General features: G+C 46.1%; 1 protein-coding gene across 4 annotated transcripts in view; it reads right to left on the bottom strand.

The window, feature by feature from the left end:
* The window catches only part of NPTN (neuroplastin), a 47,001-nt gene extending 31,128 nt beyond the window's left edge, over positions 1-15,873 (bottom strand). For 2 of the 4 annotated variants that reach the window (XM_042824123.1, XM_042824124.1), the window contains exon 1: positions 15,668-15,872. In XM_042824123.1, coding sequence (XP_042680057.1) covers positions 15,668-15,755 — 88 coding nt within the window. In that variant the 5' untranslated portion in view covers positions 15,756-15,872. Of the gene's footprint in view, positions 1-15,152; positions 15,247-15,667 lie in introns of those variants that run through there. The other 2 variants (XM_042824127.1, XM_042824125.1) reach the window with 2 other exon arrangements.
* Positions 15,874-21,477: the final 5,604 nt, after the last annotated feature.

Raw genomic sequence — 21,477 nt, 5'->3', positions numbered from 1 at the left:
GTGTGGGAGATGCAATAAAGCTCATCTGCTTGCTGACGTTGGCTGTGACCACAGAGCTGAATTCTGCATACAGCCACGATGGGAGCGCTTGCAGAGGCAGGAAAAACACTGAACTGTCATTCTGACCAGCTTCTGAAGCCTGTTGCAGCAGCTTGTACCCTGCCTTGGCAGGAGACCAAGGCAAAAACACCCAAAAGACAATTTCTGAATAGCTCTGAACCACCATGGCTGTGACCAAAGAGCTTAAATCCCTCACTTGTTTAAATGAGCACATACAAAAAGAGGATCCTTAGCAGACTGACAATCAATACAGAATACACCCACAGTCAAAAAACAGCACGAAGGTGGTACCTGACAGTCATCCTTAGCTGCAAAATGCCTGCCACCATGCAAACACCCTTTCAGTACTGAAACCCCACACCAGATGCACCAGGTCGCTAAAGAATCGATGCCAGTGGCACGGGAGAAGCAGAGGGAGAACATTAACCCAAATTAACAGCTAGTCCTAGAAAATGATGCTAAAAATAAAACTAGGTTCTGTCTTTAAGAAGATGCAGATGAATGTCAGCAGAGGTAACACTAGGCCTGTCCCAGCACGACAGAAGCAGCCAGGACCACATGAAATGCAGGTATTCTTGTGCTGAACTCCAGTTACTGGAAGAAAGAAAACAGTTCAAACCCAGCTCCAAAATGAGAAAAGCATTTGGAAGGTAAGCACAAAAAGCACACCTGATTCCAGCGTGAACCCACAGCGCAGCTTTGGGACTGAATGCTCTGCAGATGGTCATTATGTACAACCAAAGCCATCCCATACACAGCCTGATGCTTCACAGTTGTCCCAGCAGGCTGCCATATGCCCCTATTCCACCACTTGCACAGCTCTGGAGATCCTGTTCCTGTGTCCTACTTGAGAACTTTGCATGCAATTCCATCTGTATAGAACGAAAAGAGCTGATACAGCCATTTATTCTGTTCTCTTTGGTCTCTGAACACCCATAAAATGTTCCTTATTAATATACAGCTATTCATTTTCACAAATAAATGGTTTCAGAATGGCTTTCCTAAATGGGACAACAAAAGACCAAATAGATTTGCTTTAGAGCTTTGCTGTTGTTGCCCTAAAACACTCCAGACGAGATACAGATGGCACCAGCAAACACCATCATCATCTTTATGCTGAGGTTTATTGCTGGGTTTTTAGCACCAGAAGTAGGCCTTAGGGTTGAAGCTTCCAATAAGGTCTTTTTTTAAAAAGCTCTCGTGATACCCTTTTCCTGACTGCTATTAGCAATTACAGATGCCAATACATGTTTCTCTTCCCCCACAAACAACGTTTTCTTGCATTCCCAAATACCCTGGGCTCTGCAGAGGTGAAGCCATGCCAAGCTTTATGACCACCGCGACAGATAAATAGCTGGATCTTCAATCCTGAAGTGATATAAAAAATAAAAAGGTGCATTTATGAGGATTTATGAGGGAAAAAACACAATTCAACCCGATGTGAATGCTTCAACACGCTTCCGAAATGCCCCATTTGTACCATCCCAGGATTCCAAGTGCAGCTGGAGCTCCTCCTGCTTTCAGGAAGGGAGGAGGAAATGACTCCATGGCCACACTGAATCACACATACTCTAAGGCCGCTTTCTTTTCCCTCACTTCAGCCTGTTTTCAACTTTATTACCTGATAAATCTCACCTCTGACTTGTATCAGGATATCAAAGAGCTACATCAGAAGCTGTCCAGCTCTTCTTCCCATCTTCCCACCGTCTGCTATTTAACAAGGACTGCGCCTCATTAACACGTTTTTCTTCTTCGCTGAAAAGGTGTTAATTATGTGATAAATTTTTCCAAGTGGAAAAGAAAAAGACCACAATCCCTCTGACAACGCACTGCACTCCCATTTCATGTGGGCAGAAAAAAAACCCAGCCTAGTCAATATGTAGTGCCTTCCCAATACTGACCTTTACTAAAAGAAAAGTATTGGAAATTAAGTTAAATCTGTAGATAAGAGTGACAGCCATGCTCTGGATAGAGAAGAAGGGTGAGAATTATCCATTCCACAAAGAGCAGTACAGCATACCACCTGATTTCACTCACCATCTAGCGGGTTTCATGGCTTCCCCACTCATTTATCACCAGAGAACACAGCCTTTAATCATATTGCCCACCAGAAGCAGGGTTGGTTTCATATCACCGATAAGCAGTGGGTTTAATTTTCACAGTGCTCTCACTGCTCAAGAACCTGAATTCCTGCAATCTCATCTTGCAGCTTCACACAGGTGAATGCAGGCTACAACTTGCTATGGGGGAAAACATTACCCAGAGAGCATCATGCAAAATGCATGAGCCCTTGATGGAGCATTAGATTCACCGCACAGAGCAGGAAACCTGAGGATTACTTTCTCCAAGTCCACAGACAGGAGGATTAACGTTGTCTGGATTCAGACCAACATTCCCCAGTGCATTAGGAAGCCTTGCTGAGTCTGACGTGCAAAAAAGATTTATGGCCCAACTAATTCCATTCGTTTGCTGAAGTAAAAATTCAGGGAGCCTTTAAGTAAATGGTTCAGAGTCTCCTCTGCTGCGAGGCCGTCCTGGGAACACATCCTGCACAGCCAACAGAAACTCCTCTGCACGAAGAAACGACCGGCTCCTGGGTCATAAATCAGAGCTCAGACTGGAAAGGATTTCTGAAGGTCCTCTGCTCCAACTGCCTCTTCCAAAAGAAGAAGCCACTCGGATCAGGGCGAGGACTGTGAGCTGCCCATTCATCCTTTCCACAGCCACACAGTGCACGCCTCCATTCAAGGCCTCCCTCAGAATTAACGAGCAATGCTTAACTTCACACTTTCAGCAGCAGCTTCCATCTTACGGTCACTTCTTTTCCAAAAGGTGATCTCACTAGCATTCACAATTTAATGAAAAAACAACCTGTAGGCAGAAACAACACCAGCTTGTAGTAGGAACTACATCTGCGCAGCTCTGATTTCAGAAAGCTGTTTGCACCTCAAGTACATTCCCAGTTTCAACCCTTTCCAGGCATCTCTCACGTTCAGACATCACTGTATGAGTTGTGGTCCGTGTTTACAATGCAACAATCCCATGCCTGTACATCTGGTAACACAAGGCAGGAGAAAAGAAAATGGTTCCAAGTCTGGAATACACAGCAAGAGAAGAATAATCAGAACAACAAACAATACCTGCTGCCTCATTTTGGCTGTATGGGTGTCAGCCCGTTAGCTGCAGTCACACTTACAAGTGTAGTGGTCTGTCTGCTGTTGTTCCTACTTCTTTAGCTGGGGAGAACAAAGTTCCTCTGCAGAACAGCACAGTCAGAGGCACCAAGCACAACACAGACTGAATCACACTCCATTTTGTACAGGAAACAAACCTTGGTAACACATTTTAATTGAAGACTTGGTTACAGCACATTACACACACTGTTGTTCCTGCAAAGGGCTCAGGAATGCTGACTACTAATGCAGTGCATTGCACCTATCACCTATTCAGATGACACAGAGGGAGTGACTGAGTGAGGAGATGCTATTTCTACACATCTATGTCCCTATTGAGCATTCTCAAGATCCCACCATAACTCTTCTGCTGAGTGCAAACTTCACTTTCAGTTTATAGGCTCTTCCTTACCAAAGCCTGCTTTTTGTTTTAAGCCCCATTGCTTAGAGGAACTGAACAAACATCTAGAAAGCTCCAAGTGTCTCTGTCCTGTGAGTTCATTTATTAAAGCGATTCTCTCTGCTTTGGACGTCCTGGTTGGATGAGTTTGCTACTGCCAACACCACTGCAGACACGATATAAAAGCCTTATGAAAGTCCTCAGATCCTTATAACGTTAGAATCAATGCTCTCAAACAAACAACTCAGAGACACGATGAAGCCAACTGATCCACCTGAAACATTAACTTGCCTGCAGAATGAGATCCAGAACAGCAAGTTCATCCATTTGTTCCATGCCACAGAAAGCACATTTGTTTGTATTTCAAAGCAAACGGTAAAGGACTGCTCTTGGAAGTCTTTGAAGTAGCTCACATCCACCTCATGTTACACAAAGACAACGGACAAATCCTAGACAGAACTGCATTTAGTTAAGCACGAGCTTGAAACGCTGCATAAGAAAAGCAACTCTGGTTATCTTCATTGGGCAGCTCCCTCAGCCCAACACCTTATATAGCATCAGTTCAACACCATGCTGTGACTCCAGGACACACACACCCCAGTTCAGAATGAAAACCCCTGGTAACCTGACAGCGCTTTAAAGCCCCAAAGAGGTTTGTCATTACTGGGCTCCTGAGCACAACACGTGCTCTCCAGGGCTCTCACTGAAGAATTGCAGCAAGAGTCCAGAGACTCTGGGCAGCTTCCATGCTGCAGCCGAGCGATTCCTGTTTGTTCAGAGGTGCACGCTGTCAGGAAGCTGGTTTCAACACTCCAAGCAGCATTTACTGCAACAGATTTCCTTCCACAAAGGATTTCCAGCCCAGCTTCTCGCAGGTTTTTCCAAAGATTAAGCCTGCATTGTCCTCTGAAGGGGAAGGCATTATTCTCCAGTTCTTTCCATTCCTGCTTCTTCCCGACTCAAGTTAGGGACAAAAGGCTTACAATCATCCATGCAAGGGAAAAAAAAACAACAAGCCAAGATTTAATAGTTTTAACTTCTTTTTAGGTCACTACACAAATACTTTCGTATTAAGGAACGTACAAGAGCTTCTCTAAAACACAAAGACATCATTCCTCCATACTGCCAAGAAATAACGTGGGTTAACAACCAGGATCCCATTCTCTAGAAGCAATTGGGAAGAAACTCAGCTTCACAACATAGAAAAGAAGTTACCAACAGCTCTGCTTCTCAGAGAAGACAGCAGTTTAAATCTGTCCAGCATTCACACCTAACACAGCAACTGAAGCCTGCTTCCTGGAGATCCCAAAAATATTTAAGAGGACTGAATCTGCATCCCAAAGATGCTGGAATCACCGTAAGATGCTGGGTACAGATCACAAAAAAATAAATCTCGTGTTCAGCTGAGTTATTTTAAACCCTCAAATCATTCCTTTAGCAAACCAAAGGTTAGAAGCACTTCCCAGTTTTGCTTTGACCTTTCCTGATCCAACAACTGTGTTTGAAAGGAGACTGATCACGTTTGTCCCTTGTGCAAGGGAAGCAGGCACTGCATAGCAAACCTGGTTTTGCCTCTTTCTACAGGACGAGCTGCTCCGTCTCATCTGTGATAAAGTGGGATGTTTTAACACACCGACCTCTGCAGAACTGCTGGACTATGTAACAGGTCACACGACCCGAGGTGGGGCTGCAACCAACTCATTCAGAAAGAACAGAAATAAACAGGAAAAAAAAAAAAACAGAAACCACACATTAGCAGATGGAACAATGCATTTTAAAATGCAAGGCAGAGTTTAACTTTCCACAGAGCAAGATTTGCCTGATAGCAGTATGCGAAACGCTCCAGGAGCCGGAGGCAGAGAAGGGATGTTTCCTCCAGCAGTTCACGCTTTTATAGCTGCAGAGAACTTGTGTCTACGAACTGCTAACTTCAGCTCACACACCAGGTTACGACCCACCTGTCAGCCCGTTTCCCAGAACACAGCGCTCTTCTATTTACAGGGAAGGAGATACATTAAGAAGATGCCACAATTTGCTAAACTTACTGATCTTCAAGTTGCATTTGTGGCTACTCTTCCCTACCCCCAGTGCAATTTCTCCAGTACAGTTCAGCTTCTCCCCGTTTTGACAAACCTGTGACTCCAACGTGCCTCTACTCACCAAGTCTTTGCTAACACAAACAGCCCTACCAACCTGTACGTAGGACATGCCAGTACAAACAGCTTTGCTCTCCCCACTGCTCAGTGCCAGCGCATGCAGCCGCGTCAGGGCACGTCATAAATCAGATCCTTCTTTGGCCCAGGGCTTTGATCTCGCGTGGCCTACTGACACTGCTCAGATTATTCGGACAGAAATAAACTTCCGAGGGCAGCTCCTCCACAGCATCAAACACCACTATTTAGAAAATCAAATTCACTTCAAACAAGATTGATGCGAGCTTAACTGACCGTTACCCACACTGTGCAGCTGATGGTCAACCTGTTCCCATGACTCACATAAGCGACGCACAGGAGGACAACTACACCCTAAAAACATCCAGCATGGATAAGAGGGACCATTTTGGAGCTTCTGGGTTTACTAGAGTCAGCCTTACAACTTTAAATGCAGCCTGGAGTCCTCTTGCCCAAAGACTCCTATTTCTCCTGCAGCAGAAACAGCAACTCCATTAGAGTGCATCCAGACTCTTGAAGAGGGTAAAACAAAAGGGAGCTGACATAAAGTAATGACATAAATGTGATCCTTTGCTCAGCATGAGGAAGAAAAACACTTCTGTTTGGACTCTGCACACTGTGGATATATTAGAGATAACATGATGGGGGTGAAAACCAGAAGGGAGGGCAAGGATTAAGCATTTCACTGCAAAACAAAAGGACCCCACAGCAGTCAAGGCCTCATGTGCCTGAGCAGCCCAGAGAACTCACATGCAGCCTCGTGAATACACCAGGGAGTCTAAACTCACAGCTGAGGGTCTCTTCCAAGAACATTTAGCTTCATTTTAGAGAGTGTTTGAGAACACCATGACCTAAAGCATTTTGTTGAGTTCCTGTTGCAATAATCTGCCTGACGTCCAGCAAAAAGTTAGTTCTCCTCATTCTTTATCATGGCAACTCTTGAAGAGCTGCTGCACCTAACATGATGGCTGCATCAAGGAGCCTTTCATATGTTCTTCAACCAAAAAACCCTCATTTGGCTCTGCAGTTGTTTTACAAAGGTGTCTTTTAAAATACCTTCTTGGAGATCAGACCAAAGCATTTATTCTGGATCAGGCCCTTCCCTGCAATGGACGTGGGAGGAATGTCACAGCAGGGCAAAGAATCATTTCCTGACACTGACTCTGCTCAGGGACTTCCTAAACCAGGTGATATTTTCATGGCCATCTGAGAGCAAGTTCGCTTTTCTCAAAGAAAAAAAAGAAAAAGCTTTGTTTAGTAATTTTCCATCTCTGAAAGGCAAGAGCTCTCAATTCACAAAGGAGGACGACAGTGTAACACTTAGGAAACCCACTGGGAACAATAAATCCACTTTTTTTTTGTCACACTGAGGACAGTGAGAGAATAGCATCAGCAGGCAAGGCATGCTCACCTCAGTGCCCACACAGCCAGCTCCAGGTTAGCACTTGTTAGGTGCTGTAGAAAGAACAGGATAAATGATTCCTGCAGTTGATTTGCTGCCTAGAAAAGGCATAAAGAAAAAAGGAGACGATGCTTTGCTGAAAAATCTGAATGTGGGTCACTGAGAAACAGTTAGAATTCAGATATTTACTCACTGTATGTTGGAAAGCCCCACAATCTTCTGTATCTACCGAGACTGAAGATACAAGATCTAAGCATCGCTTCATTCATTCCCTCCCTTCTACTGGTCCTGCCCTGATCACTATTTGTAGCAGTTTAAAAGCTGCTCCTATCTCATTTTCCTGCTCCATTGTCACAAGCTCCCTTTCTAGAATCCCAAAATGCCTCCCTTCTTAACTCCATACGGCTCCAGATCAAGGTCACTACACAGATCCTGCTATGGCTAAAAACAGGAGCTCCACGAATCCCAGACCAAAGCCTACAGCTTTGCCCAAACCTATCTTGTACTCCTCAGGGAGACCAGAAGTTGCTCTTGAGCACTACAGAACTTACAGCAAAGTGCTGAAAAACTGCCAGTTGAAAATGAAATGAATTCCGTGTGGAAGCAAATCAATGCTGTGTCTCAGTCTGACATCAGGCTCAGCATCCTTAAGAGATGGGAGCCGTCCTGTTCACTTCAAGAAGAAAATGCTGCATTGCTTCTCATTGTCATCGCTGTCAAGGATGCAGAAAAACTGAGCTGCATTGTAACCAATCTGAACACAACAGAAGGAAATGAAGAACGCTTCTTGAAGGAAATGAGAGAACATTTATACTCCTGTCATGTTTGACAACAAGCAGTGAAGCTGTCGGTACAGAACAGTTACAGTCAAGGTATTCAAGTATCATCCACAGCCCTTTGCATAAAGGAACAGGCACAAACTGAGTACAGCTCAAGTGCAACAGCCACAGGTGACAGCACTTAGATCGAGGGGGAATCCAAAGGTGAAGGTAATCTAAAGCATTGTAAAACCTTGTATGATGGGAACCAGTCATCAAATGAACCCTAAATACAGCAAAAAGGCAATAAAATGGGACAAAGAGGAACCTGCCCACAGAGACTTCTGAAAACACATTAATGTGCAGCACAAGACCTGAGGTCCAGCAGCTGCAGGGCTCAGGAAACACTTCCCTGGGCACCCCTCATCCAGCCAGCTGGAAAGCCCCAGCAGCAGCTACCAGCTGAGCCCACGGTTCACGGAGCCTGGCAGCCACAGGACAAAGGGGAACTGAATCAGAACTGATTCTACCGTTGGCCGAGGCTGAACAGGACGTGATCTCCAAGTTATGAGATTTCTAGTTTCCAGAGTCACTGAGGCCATCTATCACAGGTGTGGGGCTGCTTAACAGAGCCAACACTGACAGTCCTCAGCGACAGACTCGAGACACTCAGGGTAACTCAGCATGCATGGAATAAATTGCTTATTTGGTGACTTTCTGGCTTAAAACATGCTGCGATATCAATTAATATGCTGCCGCATTTGCACAAGAACAGAAATATAAAGTAACATGATATAAAATGCCAGAGAGCAAGTTGGCTGCTTGCAATTGCGGCTGCTTAAAGCAAAGGAGAGAAGATGAAATAATATTATGTGGAAAGCAGCTTTAGGTAAACTATTTGAACACCCAGGTTAGAATGCCCGGAGCAGAAACTAACAAAGTGCAAGGACAGGAAGCGTGCTGTCCTTGCTTGAAGCCATATGGAAGACCAGATCAGCAGCACTCTGACAAACACAGCCTTCCCGAGCTCCTTACCCTCTGTTCTCAGCCTGCCTTCCCCCCACTCACCCTGATCACTAACCCTGATTGCTGCCTGCTCCAACAGCAAACAAAACCTACAGACCAATAACCCACACAGCAGTAAGCATTACCAAAAAATACCCATGCCAAATTCTCGTAACATCTGTCACAATTTCAGATCCTTTATCAAGGTATCTTTTCCCCCAAACCAAGCAGCTCTGATTACATGACCATCTCCAAAGCAATTTTCATTGCTCTTTCAGGTTCTGGCCTGCAAGACTCATTTCAGATCTTCCTTATGTTCCGTATTTCCATCATCTCCACTTATGCCAGTCATTAAACACCCCTCACAGCAACACAACAGTTTCTTAATACTGCAAACACACGTGTGACTTCAACAGCATTAACAGTAGAGCTTGACTGCAACTGGTAACTGCATGCAGACCTGTTCCTTAGGAGGAGCTCTGAATCAATATGAAGGGAACTAAATACCTGCATACTTGCAAGTCGAACCTGCTAAAGTAGCTTATTTTAGCTCATCCCCACCAAGCTCTTTTGGCACAAACCAGGCCAAAAAGACCAAAAATAAAATCCAGGAGCAGCCCATCAATATGGCACTTGTTTTTTCAACTGCTTCAACTGTTGGACTGATGGCATCTCTTCACATCTTCCCTTTTCTCATCCACAGCACTCCCTCTATCCTCCTTTCTTACTAAATGCATCTATTTGAGGCTTCCAAGCAAACAAACGAGCTCCAGGGAGAGCCTCTGTGATCCCCACATCTACACCAAACTAACATAATTGACATAATGTGGCAAGTAGTAAATAACGATGCTACTTAGCTGCACCAAGGCTTAATAGATTCATTAATGCACCATTTTACAACATGTACTATTAAACAAGCCCATAGGAATTACAGCATTCCAAGGCTTGGGTTTGTTTTTTCCTCATTCATAGCAGAACAGGACATCACAACCTAATTAGCCTCTATAAAAAGGTTTCACAATGCAAATTCATTTAGCCAGTTAGCATCTTGGACTCTGCTCCTCCTCGTGTGCAAAGTTTGTAGATCTGTTGTTCCTCTTTCACACCTCCCCCCAACTTTTTTTTTTTTGTATATAAAAACACTGTGATCTGACACGGAACACCAACAGTTTACACAAACACACGTTCCTGAGACAGGTCTGACACTGCACTTGTTATACTGAAATCCCAAAGTTCCTCCAAACAGTGGAGGATAGATAGGATGCTTCTTCATTCTTCTTTTGAACATGGCTGCAAAGCAGAAATCGAGGATATTAGAGACTGTTTGTTTGTTTTTTACCTCTCTCCATCCAAACCCCTTGGGATAAAAAGCTGTCCTGCCCTACAGCCTCCAACAGTGTAACTGGGGGTCCTACTTACCCAGCACACAGAGGGTGGTGAGGCACTGGCACAGGCTGCCCAAGGAGGCTGTGATGCCCCATCCCTGCAGGCATTCAAGGCCAGGCTGGATGTGGCTCTGGGCAGCCTGGGCTGCTGGTTGGCGACCTGCACACAGCAGGGGGTTGGGACTGGATGAGCGCTGTGGGCCTTTTCAACCCAGGCCATTCTAGGATTCGACCCAGCTCAGAGCCCACTGCTCACGCTTCCTCCCCACACACACACACACCCTGCTGCAGCCAAAATCTGATGCTGACATCTCAGTGCTGTTCTCCACTGCGTTCTGAACAGGAATAGTGAAAAAAAGCTCCACTCTCCAAAATCTTCTAATCCTTAATTCTAGCAGATATCTACACCTTCTGACACTGCTGTATGAATCCTTCCCAGCTTCCAAAGTTGTCTTTCTGCTCAAATGAGTTTGCGTCAACACTGCAGTGGTGACTTCAACCACACAGATGACCCAAAAAAGCTCCAAGCTTATCAAGAGAACATGAATTTTTAAAAGTCTACTGTAGTTATCTTGCTAGTGGATGAATACTCCCAAGACCTTCAATCCAGGCTGAAATTATTTTTAGATTTAATTAGACTGAATCTCCCGTAATGACATAAGAAACAATGCAGCACACAATGGCAGAGGAAGTGAAAGCATTCAGTAGTAAGATTTTGTGAAAGGCACGTAAAAAATGGTTCAATCATCTGAATGTGAACAACTGGACATTATTTTTTGATACAGAATTTTGACAATCCTCCTCCACCAGACTGGAACTGCAGACAGTCAATCCCAGTTCAGTGCCCAAGAAGACAATGGGAGAAACCTATCTGATGAACAAAGCCTTACTGCCATGGTTTGAGGCCACTTACCCATGACAATCTGATCTACTGCAAAGTCAGTAAAGCACAGCTGTAAACAGAGGAGGAAACAGCCACCGTGTTCCTAATTTCAATAGGACAATTATGACTGCCCCCAGACAAGAGACTCCTACCAAAAAATAAAACTTCATTAACACATCTTCATGTACCAGGTGTTTTTTCATGTATGCAAGCAAGTAGGTGAAAAACAGAATGAAATAAGATAGCTGATTGCCTCGAGCGTTATTGTTTCAGTTGACAAAAGCAAAGCAAGCTGAAGTAGGGGTGGGTGCTCCATTGGATCCAACAGGATCACGACAAGTGGGAGCAGCCATCAGAAGATGCCATTTAGCAGGAACACCAAAGAACTGCTTGGTGTAGGCAGTCAAGGAACACAAAGCAGCAGTCCTGCCACGTGAGATGTGACCACTGTTAAGGATCCCACTGGACGTGAGTCAAAAGCATACTGTAAAAAACGCATTTGTCCTGTGATGCAAATGGGAATGCCATCTGCAAGATGCACCGAGCCGTCCTTCCACTCCACTGGGCTTTGGGCCGGGCCCAAGTGGAACTGCGGCCAGTTCTACTCATCACATTCCTGAAAACGTGACTGAAAAGCACCGGGAACAGTAAGGAAATACAAGTTACACAAAACGACCATGACAACCGACCTAGAAAAGCACAGAAAGTAAGTGCTGATGGAAAGGAAGCACTCGGAACTGTATGCATGTAAGGAATAAAACGTCCGAAGAAGCAAGAGAGCTGGGTTAGGTTCACAGCTAAGAGACCTTTCCAGTTAAAAATAAGCAGAATCCATTTACCCAGCTTTCACCTTAAGAGGTTCCTCAATAGGAGCCGCAGCACCTCCACGGCTTGAAGCTGAGCAGTTTCCACACTGGTTTTACAACCGAACGATGAATCACAGGCCAGCATTGTCCTTTACAATGCAAGTTTTTTTACAATCGCCTCCTCTAAAGGAGTGCTTGCAGCAAAAGAAACAGCTCATTGTGAAGGAGAGAACGCACCTCATTCACGAGCAAAACAAGCAGCCTTCCTGCAGGACTCTGCTGCCGGGACAGTCAATGCTCGCAGTGTACTTCAGCACTTAGCAGCACTTCCACTTGGATTGCTTCTTGACCTAATTAACGCCATTGTTTGAAGCGCCAGTACGAGCAGTTGACGCCTCGTTACCTGTTAGCAGATATCTGTAAGGGTTTAATGCCATTTTCAAGCGTATACACGTTAGTCATCTTGCTTGTATTTAAGTTTCCTATGCGGGAGTTGTAGGAGGAAGGAGAATAGAAATGGTGGGGGGAACAGAACTTTGAACATCTTCCTCGATGCTCAGCCCACACTCACGCTCCATAAATGCTGTACGAAACCATTTCTTAGTTTTATCTGGGGACCGCTAAAATCACATCAGAATACCAGAAGGCAATCAGTGCAAAATGGCTGAAGAGCTGCAGCCAGAAACAGCATTCACCATTTTTAAAAATGCAGGATTTTAGGGATTCTGTCCTTCAGACAAGACGCGAGAGAGCCTGCTTTTAAGTGCACGCTGCCAGACCAGAGCTCTGAAAAGGGAAGAACTGGAAAAAGTGATTCAGATCGTGCAGCGCTGTGCTAAAGACTGCAAATTTAACAGGAGCAGCTCAAGTATCTCCTTCAGCCGTCAGCAGAGAAGCAGCCATGCTCCTTTAAACCTCACCAAGTACCAGCATCTTCAAGCCTTGGTTTTGAAGGAAGCAGCTGCCAAGGTTGAAAACAAGCCACCAAGGAAGGCATGGAGTTCATCACCAAAGAGCCAAGCTCCTTTCCACAAGGAGAACACTGCTCTGAAGTGGTGACTTTCCAACCAACACCAGTTGCAAACTACAGGTTTACACAGAGCTTCCTGACAGACTGATTTTTTTTCCAGCTGTTCCTCTTCAGGCTTCCTCGCCTCTCTTCTAAGCCTCCTTTCTGTCACTTCATCTAACTCACCTGCTGGACACAGACATCAAGAAATTGACAAGTACCTGCTAAGAACCCTTGGGAGAAGTTACATTTTTGACACACAACTTTCTCTGTGATCCCCAGGTGTTTATGTAAGAGCTTGAAATATAATCCTTACAGATGCCAAAAACCAATTTCCTGTTTTAGTCAGCTTAAATCTATACGTGTTGCTAATTAATATATATATTATTTTATATATATATATAAAATATAATATTAATTATATATACTGGATTACATTAATTCTAGAAAAACTCAGCAGCAATCTCTTGTCAGAAGAAAAAAGGCTGCTTCCAACAAGCACTGGGCAGTCCATGACCTGCAGCTTCAACAGGTACGTAGCTCAGTGCTGCTGTATGCAGAACGACCCCTGGCATATCACCTTTCCACTACAGCAGTGGCTACATATCAGTAACACATAATAGGATTCCTGGGCATACATCTGGGGTTTCTGCTCCCCACACCTTCAAAGCACACCCCGGCAATGTTTAGGTAGTTGCCACTGACAGATTTCCACGTGCCTTTCAAGTTAAACTGTTTTCCAAACAGCTTACCAGGAGTACATACAACCCAGAAAACAGCTGTACCTATTCTTCATGCCACAGCAAAAGTGGAAATGATTCAGTAAGCATCCCACTGGCCAGTAGTTGCAGAAAAATCAGCTCTTCTGTGGCTGGGCCTAACGTGCAAGCTTGAAACTTGCTTCTCTGCTATGACAGCATTCAAATGGGGAGCAGAAATTCAATTGTAGCAACGCACCTTTTTCAGAAGAATCTCTGCCTTTGGAGTGCTCCAGTCCTTCCCAATAAGATTTTCACTTCTCATGTAAATTCCTAGCTCAGCACACATGCTCAGAATATCCCCTGTCATTTATTGCTGGGATAACCCTAGTTAACCACATAAAAATTAATGAGCTCCCAGAAAACTCCTGGGGTCTGTAACCTTATCTCATGCCAAAAACTGCTACTGCTAGGTTAGCTTCATGTCAGCAGTGGAAGCCAAGAGTGAAGCAGAGAAAAGCTAAGGCCTGCCATCTGCCCCCAAAATGTATTCAACTGTTGACCTTAGACACACAACTACTGTTAAAATGCAAGCGCCTGCACTGCCTATCAAGCAGCTAGTTAGCATCCTTAGACCAGCTGCCAGCATTCGACACCTTGCTTGCTAACTCAACACATGAGCAGCTTCAAGCACACGACCTATTTAACTCACACGTCACCTCACTTCACCCAAATACCACGGGAAACATGATGTGGGCAGATTAACCTGCTGAAACCATGCTGCAATAGCACAGACTGCATCAATGCAGAAGAACCAGACTTTGTAGCCACAGCAGTCCAACTGGCCACTGACCAGCAGGATTTGCCCAGCCTCTGGTGCTCCTTAGGAAAGGCCCTCACAATGCAGAAAGCCCACAGGCTTCCTCCATGCAACAGCATGGGTGCTTGGTTAGCAGTCACTTTGGTTTCAGACTGCAAAACGCACACATAGTGAGGAAATAAATCCACCCTGGGATGTCTGGGCTGTTGTTTCTTACATCTGCGTCTCCTATCGTTGATAAATAGGCTGAAGGCCTCAGTGCTTCTTTCCTACAGCAAACGGTCAAAGGCGACCTCATGCTGCAATGCAAAACCTACCTCAAGAAAAAAGGCTAGGATGGTATAAGTGCACAGCAGAGAGGATAGGGAGAGATGAGAGGCCAAAACGGCCACAAATCAGTATGAATAGGTGTACACGCGAGGTGTGGTTTCTCTGCAGGTAACACCTCCCCAACACACACAAGCCTTGCAGCTGAGCTCCTGCCCTTGCCTTGCCATAAGGCCACACAGGGAACCCCGCACACCCCATCCCTCCTTCAGAGCCACCTCTCATCTCGCAGTGCCACAGGGTGTCCCGGCTCACCAGGAGATGCACGGAGCTCCTCCAGCCCCCGACCGCCACGCACTTGGCTGCGAACTCCCCGGGGAGGAGGCACGCCGCGCCACATTTAGCTCACACTCTCCTATAAAGCGCAGAGAAGGGTGGGTTTTTTTTTTCCCCCTTTTTTTTTTTCCCTTCCCTCTTTTACGCTCCTATCACAGCACCTCCTTAGTTGCTAAGGAACTACGACTTTATTGCATTATAAATCACCGAAAGCAACCCGGCAGATGCAGGTTCAGTGGGCGGGAGGAGACGGTCGCGCTGCCGGGCGCGGAGCACCTCAGCACCGGGCAGCGCAGCGGGGGGGGAGGCCGGGGCTTCCACCCCCCCCCCCGCACAGCAGGACGGCAGCCCCTCCCCGCCCCCCGCGAACGGCCTCGGCGCCCCCCCGCTCCACATGACCCTCGTCCCCCGCCGTAGCCGCCCCCATAGCAACCGGCGGCCCCGTGGCAACGCGCCCCCCCACCTCCCCTCAGCTCCCCTCACGCCGCCCTCACCGTTCTGCGCGACGGAGGGCGCCGGCAGCAGCGCGGCCGTCAGCAGCAGCAGGGAGAAAGCGGCGGGGAGAGGGCCGGAGCGCGGCATCCTCCCGGCTGCGGAGGGAAGCGAGGTGGGAGGGAGGGAAGGGAGGAAGGAGGGCGGCGAAGCGGCTCCGGCTCCGTCCTTCTCCGCCGACCTCCTACCGCAGCGCAGCGCCGGCTCCCGCGACGCCACGGGCGGCTCTCGCGAGAGTTGGGAGGGGCGGCCTGGGTCTGGGCGGAGAGGGAGGGGTCACGTGGTGTGCGCAGCGCGGGATTTGCATTTCCCCCTCAGGCGCCATCTTGCGCTCGCTTCGAGATGGGTCTGGTTGTACTGGCGGGGAGGAGGACGCTCAGGTCCTGCGTCCGTGCAGAGTTTCAGTCTCTTTCCACGTGTCCCAGCAAGCACAGGGCTGGGGCTGAGGTGACGCTCTTGAAATCAGTTTTGCCTTTCAGCCGTAACCTAAAACCTCACTTTTATCCTTCATTCTCTACTATCTTGAAGTAGCAGATCCACAGGAAGGCAGGCCAGGAGCAGCATCTCTGCTTGCTTTCATTTCACTGTTGCTGTGAGCTGGCTTTTTCCACAGACCTCATTAGCAAAGATATATATATATAATATAAAATACTGAGTTTGATGCTCTGTCTTGCATTGGTGGATCCTAAAGTCCATCCCAAAGCACTCTGCTTCTAGGCATGCATAGATACCCAAACCCACGAAAGATCCAACAAATAATTTTTCCCTTATGGTATAAGTTTAAACACAACTATCGCTTACTAACAGGTCTTCCCCCACCTTTCCCCTCACCCAACATTGGATTTCTGTGTGGAATTTACTTAGCAAAAGCATTGTGCATTTTATAAAAGTGTGAAATGCTGCAGTAGGTAATAAACAGGTGAAAACGCTGGGAAATTCCCTCTTGTGGATAATGCAGAGGTCTGGAGCAAGAGCCTGCATGTAGTTGGGACCCACCAGCACAGAAGCCCACTTGTTGATAATTATTTGAGAAAGTAAAATAACACTGTGGGGATTTATTTTGTCTTATTTTGTTGTTGGTTTTTGGTTTTTTTTTTCCGAATTAGGTGCCCTGCCCCTCTGATTGCACAGACTGGAAGCTGAAGCCACAAAAAGTGAAAGCATTTGCCTCAGGTTAGCAGTGAAATCAACTGCAGAGAGAGCTCAAAAATTCACTCCTGGTTCACTGAACCTGCCATCTGTCCCTAAAAATAGTCGGCATGGTCTCATCTCGAGGCTTGTTTGGTGAGCTGTGAGCAGGTCACCTCGGTTTTCTCTGTATTTCCCTATCTATCTATAAAGTACAGATTTGGGGTCAGATACACTAGTTATGCACCATGCTGGTGACCCCAGCTGACTGTAACACTGATTTAGCTGACATAAAAGCAGATTTTGGTCTGCTGTCCCTCCTGGGCTTGGCTCTGACAGTCAGGGTGCACTGCTGAGTGGTTTAACATGCATCCAAGGTAGGGAGATTTGCAGGGAACTGAAAAAAGGAAAAAAACGGCACAGAAACACACTGGGAGAAAAAAAGGCAATCGCTCAAGAGTTTATTTTCTGCTTTTTGCTGAGTCCTCTTCTTCCACTCCAGAGATCTCTGCAGGCTCAGGACTCCCAGAATAGCTGTCCAAAGATTGCCCGGCCTTTTCTTCTAGCCAGAGAAGGGCCTCTGGGAGGATGCTAATGCAACCAGAAGCTGTTTTCCCTTTCCAGGGAAAACTTTCCTGCTGTTAAACCCAATTAATACAGTTTGTTTCACAAGGGTGCAGCTGCTTGACTTTGCATCCCTGAGTGCTTTGCTTGGTTAATTCTCAGCAAATTGAATAAGAGTGCTTTCCTCGTTGGCGTGACTCAAGGAGGATCAGGCACACCTTTTTCATGGAAACCCTGCAACTTGGTTGAAGCTGACAGAAGCGCTGCTCCGGCACTTCAGGTGGGCTTACATTCTGCTGAGCTCACAGGAGAGAAATGGTGAGGCTGTTGGCAGTCCTGGCTGGCCCTAGCTCTCTAAAGGTGCCACGACACTAAACTCAATCTACATCAGATGTTCCACTGTGCCGCGTATCCTGCACTTGAGCACTTCCATGCTGCATTTCCGTGACTCACTATCCCTGCCAGCTGAATCATCCATGACACTACTATTTGTTTTCTTGCCATGGTACAGAAACATCCTCTTTTCTCCCCTCGTTTGTTTTCCTGTGGAACAATTCTGACAGTAGCACTGGAAAACCAGAAGGAATAAGCGAAAAGAACCAGAAAGCAAGATTTCACATGATGCTTTCCTTCCCTCTGCTTTCTGCATGCTGTTTTTCCTGCTCCGGAGGATTTTGCTATAACTCTCATTTTTGCGAACACCCACTTGGTATTAGGCCTTACCTACACCCGAGTGTTTTCCAAGTTTGGAATCAGTCAGCAATGTACTTGCCTCTGAGCATGGTTTGTATCTGCACAGTAATACTTGTTTCGTAACCATGGCAGCTCACAGTGAGTCATGCTGCCAGAGGCCTGGGCAGAAGTTAGCAGGAGGCTTCAGCACGCTCTTGCTTCCCTCCATCTTCTCCCTACAATTGTGTAACTCATCTGGTTTTGTGGTAGAGACAGACGTGCTACGAGCATGTAATGCAAGAAACCAAAGCAGAAGATAGCCATGACTGGTGACAAGATCACAGTGCTGCCCAATTCAACCCCTTACCTTCAGGAGTCTCGTAGGAAACTTAACCAGGGTTACTGCAGATCCTCTATGTACATGGACTGTATATATTCAGTATCTCAGGTATGCAGCATGACTAGCATGGAATGAAAAGCTGTTTTTTCTCTGTGCACAAGTATTCCTTCTTTTACCAAATACCACATACAACATGTAATGGCGTTGTATAGAAAAATAGAGTTTGCCAGCACTGGGTTAACTAGCTTGATGGTAAGGGTTCTATTACAAAGGGACTGAGTTGTTACAACGGGCCCATAAGTAGCGGTGGTTGGTGCTAGATTCCTTCTTGTTCAGCATCTTCATCAGTGACCTGGGCAAGAGGATAGAGTCCACTGAATGCGAGTTTGCTGATGATACAAAGCTGAGAGGAGTGGTTGACATGCCAGAAGGAAGTGCTGCCATTCAACAAGTCCTGGACAGACTAGAGAGTTGGGCAGAGAGGAACCAGATGAGGTTCAACCAAAGCAAGTGCAAAGTCCAGGGAGGAATAACTGCATGCATCAGTACAGATTAGGGGCTGACTTGCTGGAAGGCAGCTTTGAGGAGAAGGACCTGGGTGTCCTGGTGGACAACAGGCTGATCATGATTCAACAGGGTGCCCTTGTGGCCAAAAGGCCAGTGGTGTCCGAGGGTGCCAGAAAAGATCAGCCAGCAGGTCGAGAGAGGTGATCCTCTCCTCTGCTCTGCCCTTGTGTGGCCTCATTTGGAGTACTGTGTCCAGTTATGGGCTCCCCAGTTCCAAAAACACAGGGAGCTGCTGCAGTGTCCAGCAGAGGGCCACATCTGGAGCATCTCCTGTATGAGGAAAGGCTGAGAGACCTGAGACAATTCAACCTGGAGAAGAGAAAACTGAGGGAGGGTCTCACAGTTGTTCATAAATATCTAAAGTGCTGATGGAGATGGACTGTTTTTGGTGGCGTGCAGCAATAGAACAAGGGGCAACGGGCAGAAACTGAAACAGAAAGTTCCATACTAACACAAGGAAGAACTTACTGTCAGAGTGACAAAGCACTGGAACAGCCTGCTCAGAGAGGTGGTGGAGTCTCTTTGTGATATTTAAGACATGCCTGGATGCCTACCTGTGCAACCTGCTGAAAGAAAGCTGCTTTAATGGGGGGTTGGACTCAATGATCTCTAGAAGTCATTTCCAACCCCTACAATTTGTGAATCTGTAATGCAAGGGCTTATAGATGATGATTTTGTTGATTTCTTCTTGCTTGTGTGGGCATAGTGATTCCTGACCTTGTGAGTGGCAAGGGGAGCTCAGGCTCATCAACATTTCCAAACAGTAACTCAAACTCCTTGCACTTCCCCTTTCTCTCAAGACCCATCTTTTCACCCAGCATATATCAATTCTGGTTATTCTGAGACTTCAGCAAAAGCAGGACTGAAAAAATCAGTTTCAAAGCAAAGAGGAAGAAAAATCAGCAGTTCCTGTGCTTTACAGAACAGCAAGGAAGCCTTGTCTTTGTGTGTGTGCGCGTGTGTCATCTTGGAGCTGTCGTCTTGCAACTGGGAGTGTTTAAGACATCCTGTTATTTTGATGTATTTATTGATACACTTTGGCACTTGAAGAAAGCTCTGCCTCTGGAAGCCCCACTCACAGTCACCTTCCTTTGAATCTATTATTGGAAAGTTGAAAATGTAGGGTAGAGCATGAAATGCTCAATGACGTCTAGCAGCACAACTCAGCTACTGCAGCTGTTCTCAGGGCTGAGAAACGCTGAATAACATTGGTTAAGACTTTGACATGCCAGTGAAAGCACAGATCTATGCTTCAGCTGGCTCAAATCAGCTTGTAGACACACACACACAATGCCTCCGCCTTGCAAGACTGCATGAAGTGCATGATCACACTGCGTTTGCATTGTATGTGCAGATATAAATGAGCAAACACAATGCAACACGTGTGTGTGCAGTACATAAGGCTGGCCAGACCCAAACTCAGCTGCTGGCCCTCGGGAGCTGTTGCCTGTCCTGCAGAAGCCAAAGTAGCTCTGGCCCTCAGGTCATGCATATATGACTAATGGCTCATCTCCCTAAAGGCAGGTGGGAAATACCGTTAAGCTAATAAGATAACAGAGCCCTAGCTCCTCCCTGGGCCATTCAGGAGAGCCATCAGGACAGAGGTGACACCCATCCTTTTTGAGTCACCGGGAAGGTTCTCTGGCAGTCCTTACAGATGTCCTTGCTGCCTGAGGGTCTGAGATTGCTGGCAACATCATACACACACTCTGGAGTGGGAGTAGGAGCAAGTGTCTATATTGGGAACACAGGCTCAGCATCATTGCTGGCTGGGCGTGAGGACATGGAGCTGCAGGACTGAGCTGCCGGATGCAGCAACTCCTGCTGCCACCAGTCTAAAATTATGGCAAGCAAATGGAGGAAGTGCCTGAAGGGAAAAAAAAAAAAAAAAGAACAAAAAGAAAAACAAGAAATCCAGGTGATTTTGTGCAAAGAAATGTAAGAAAATGACAGAGAAGCAAGGAGCAGCAGGAAAGGAGGTGAGGAAAAAAAAAAAGAGGAAAAATTGAACTAAAGAAGTGACGCTCCAAACTATGAGAGACAGAGGAAAAGCTTGTAAAATTATTTCCTGGGGAAAAGGGAAGACTTTAGGCTAGCAGTGAGAAAATAATATAGATGCACTTTCTTACTTTGCAGAAAGGTGGCTTTCCACATCTCAGCTCCACTGGGTAATGGCACTTTGGTTATTTCTAGCCACCCTCCCATCCTCCTACATATTCAGATGTTCCCCTCAGAAATGGTTAAAGCGTTTGAACTGATTTTTTTTTCTTTTTTTTGTAAGGAGAAATGTCCTTCCAAACAAAACAAATGTTGTGACAGAAAAGGTAATTCCAGACTGAACAATTCACAACGTGAGCAAGAAAAAAAAAATCCAAGGAGAAATCCTGGCATACTTGATTTCATCTGTGTCATGGCAGAAGTCTGAAGTCTGCCTTCTAATTTTCTGCAGGAAAAAGATAAAGAGGAATGAAAATGATTTTTCCCCTCTCCCTGACCCAACCCTGAAGTTATTTATTTCTATTGCAATTATTTCATCCAGCT

The sequence above is a fragment of the Centrocercus urophasianus genome, unplaced genomic scaffold (assembly GCF_019232065.1).
Source record: "Centrocercus urophasianus isolate 14NV4802_14NV808 unplaced genomic scaffold, USGS_Curo_1.0 seq_23, whole genome shotgun sequence".
Taxonomy (NCBI): domain Eukaryota; kingdom Metazoa; phylum Chordata; class Aves; order Galliformes; family Phasianidae; genus Centrocercus; species Centrocercus urophasianus.
The sequence above is the reverse complement of the archived record's forward strand: the minus strand, read 5'-3'. Positions and strand labels throughout refer to the sequence as shown.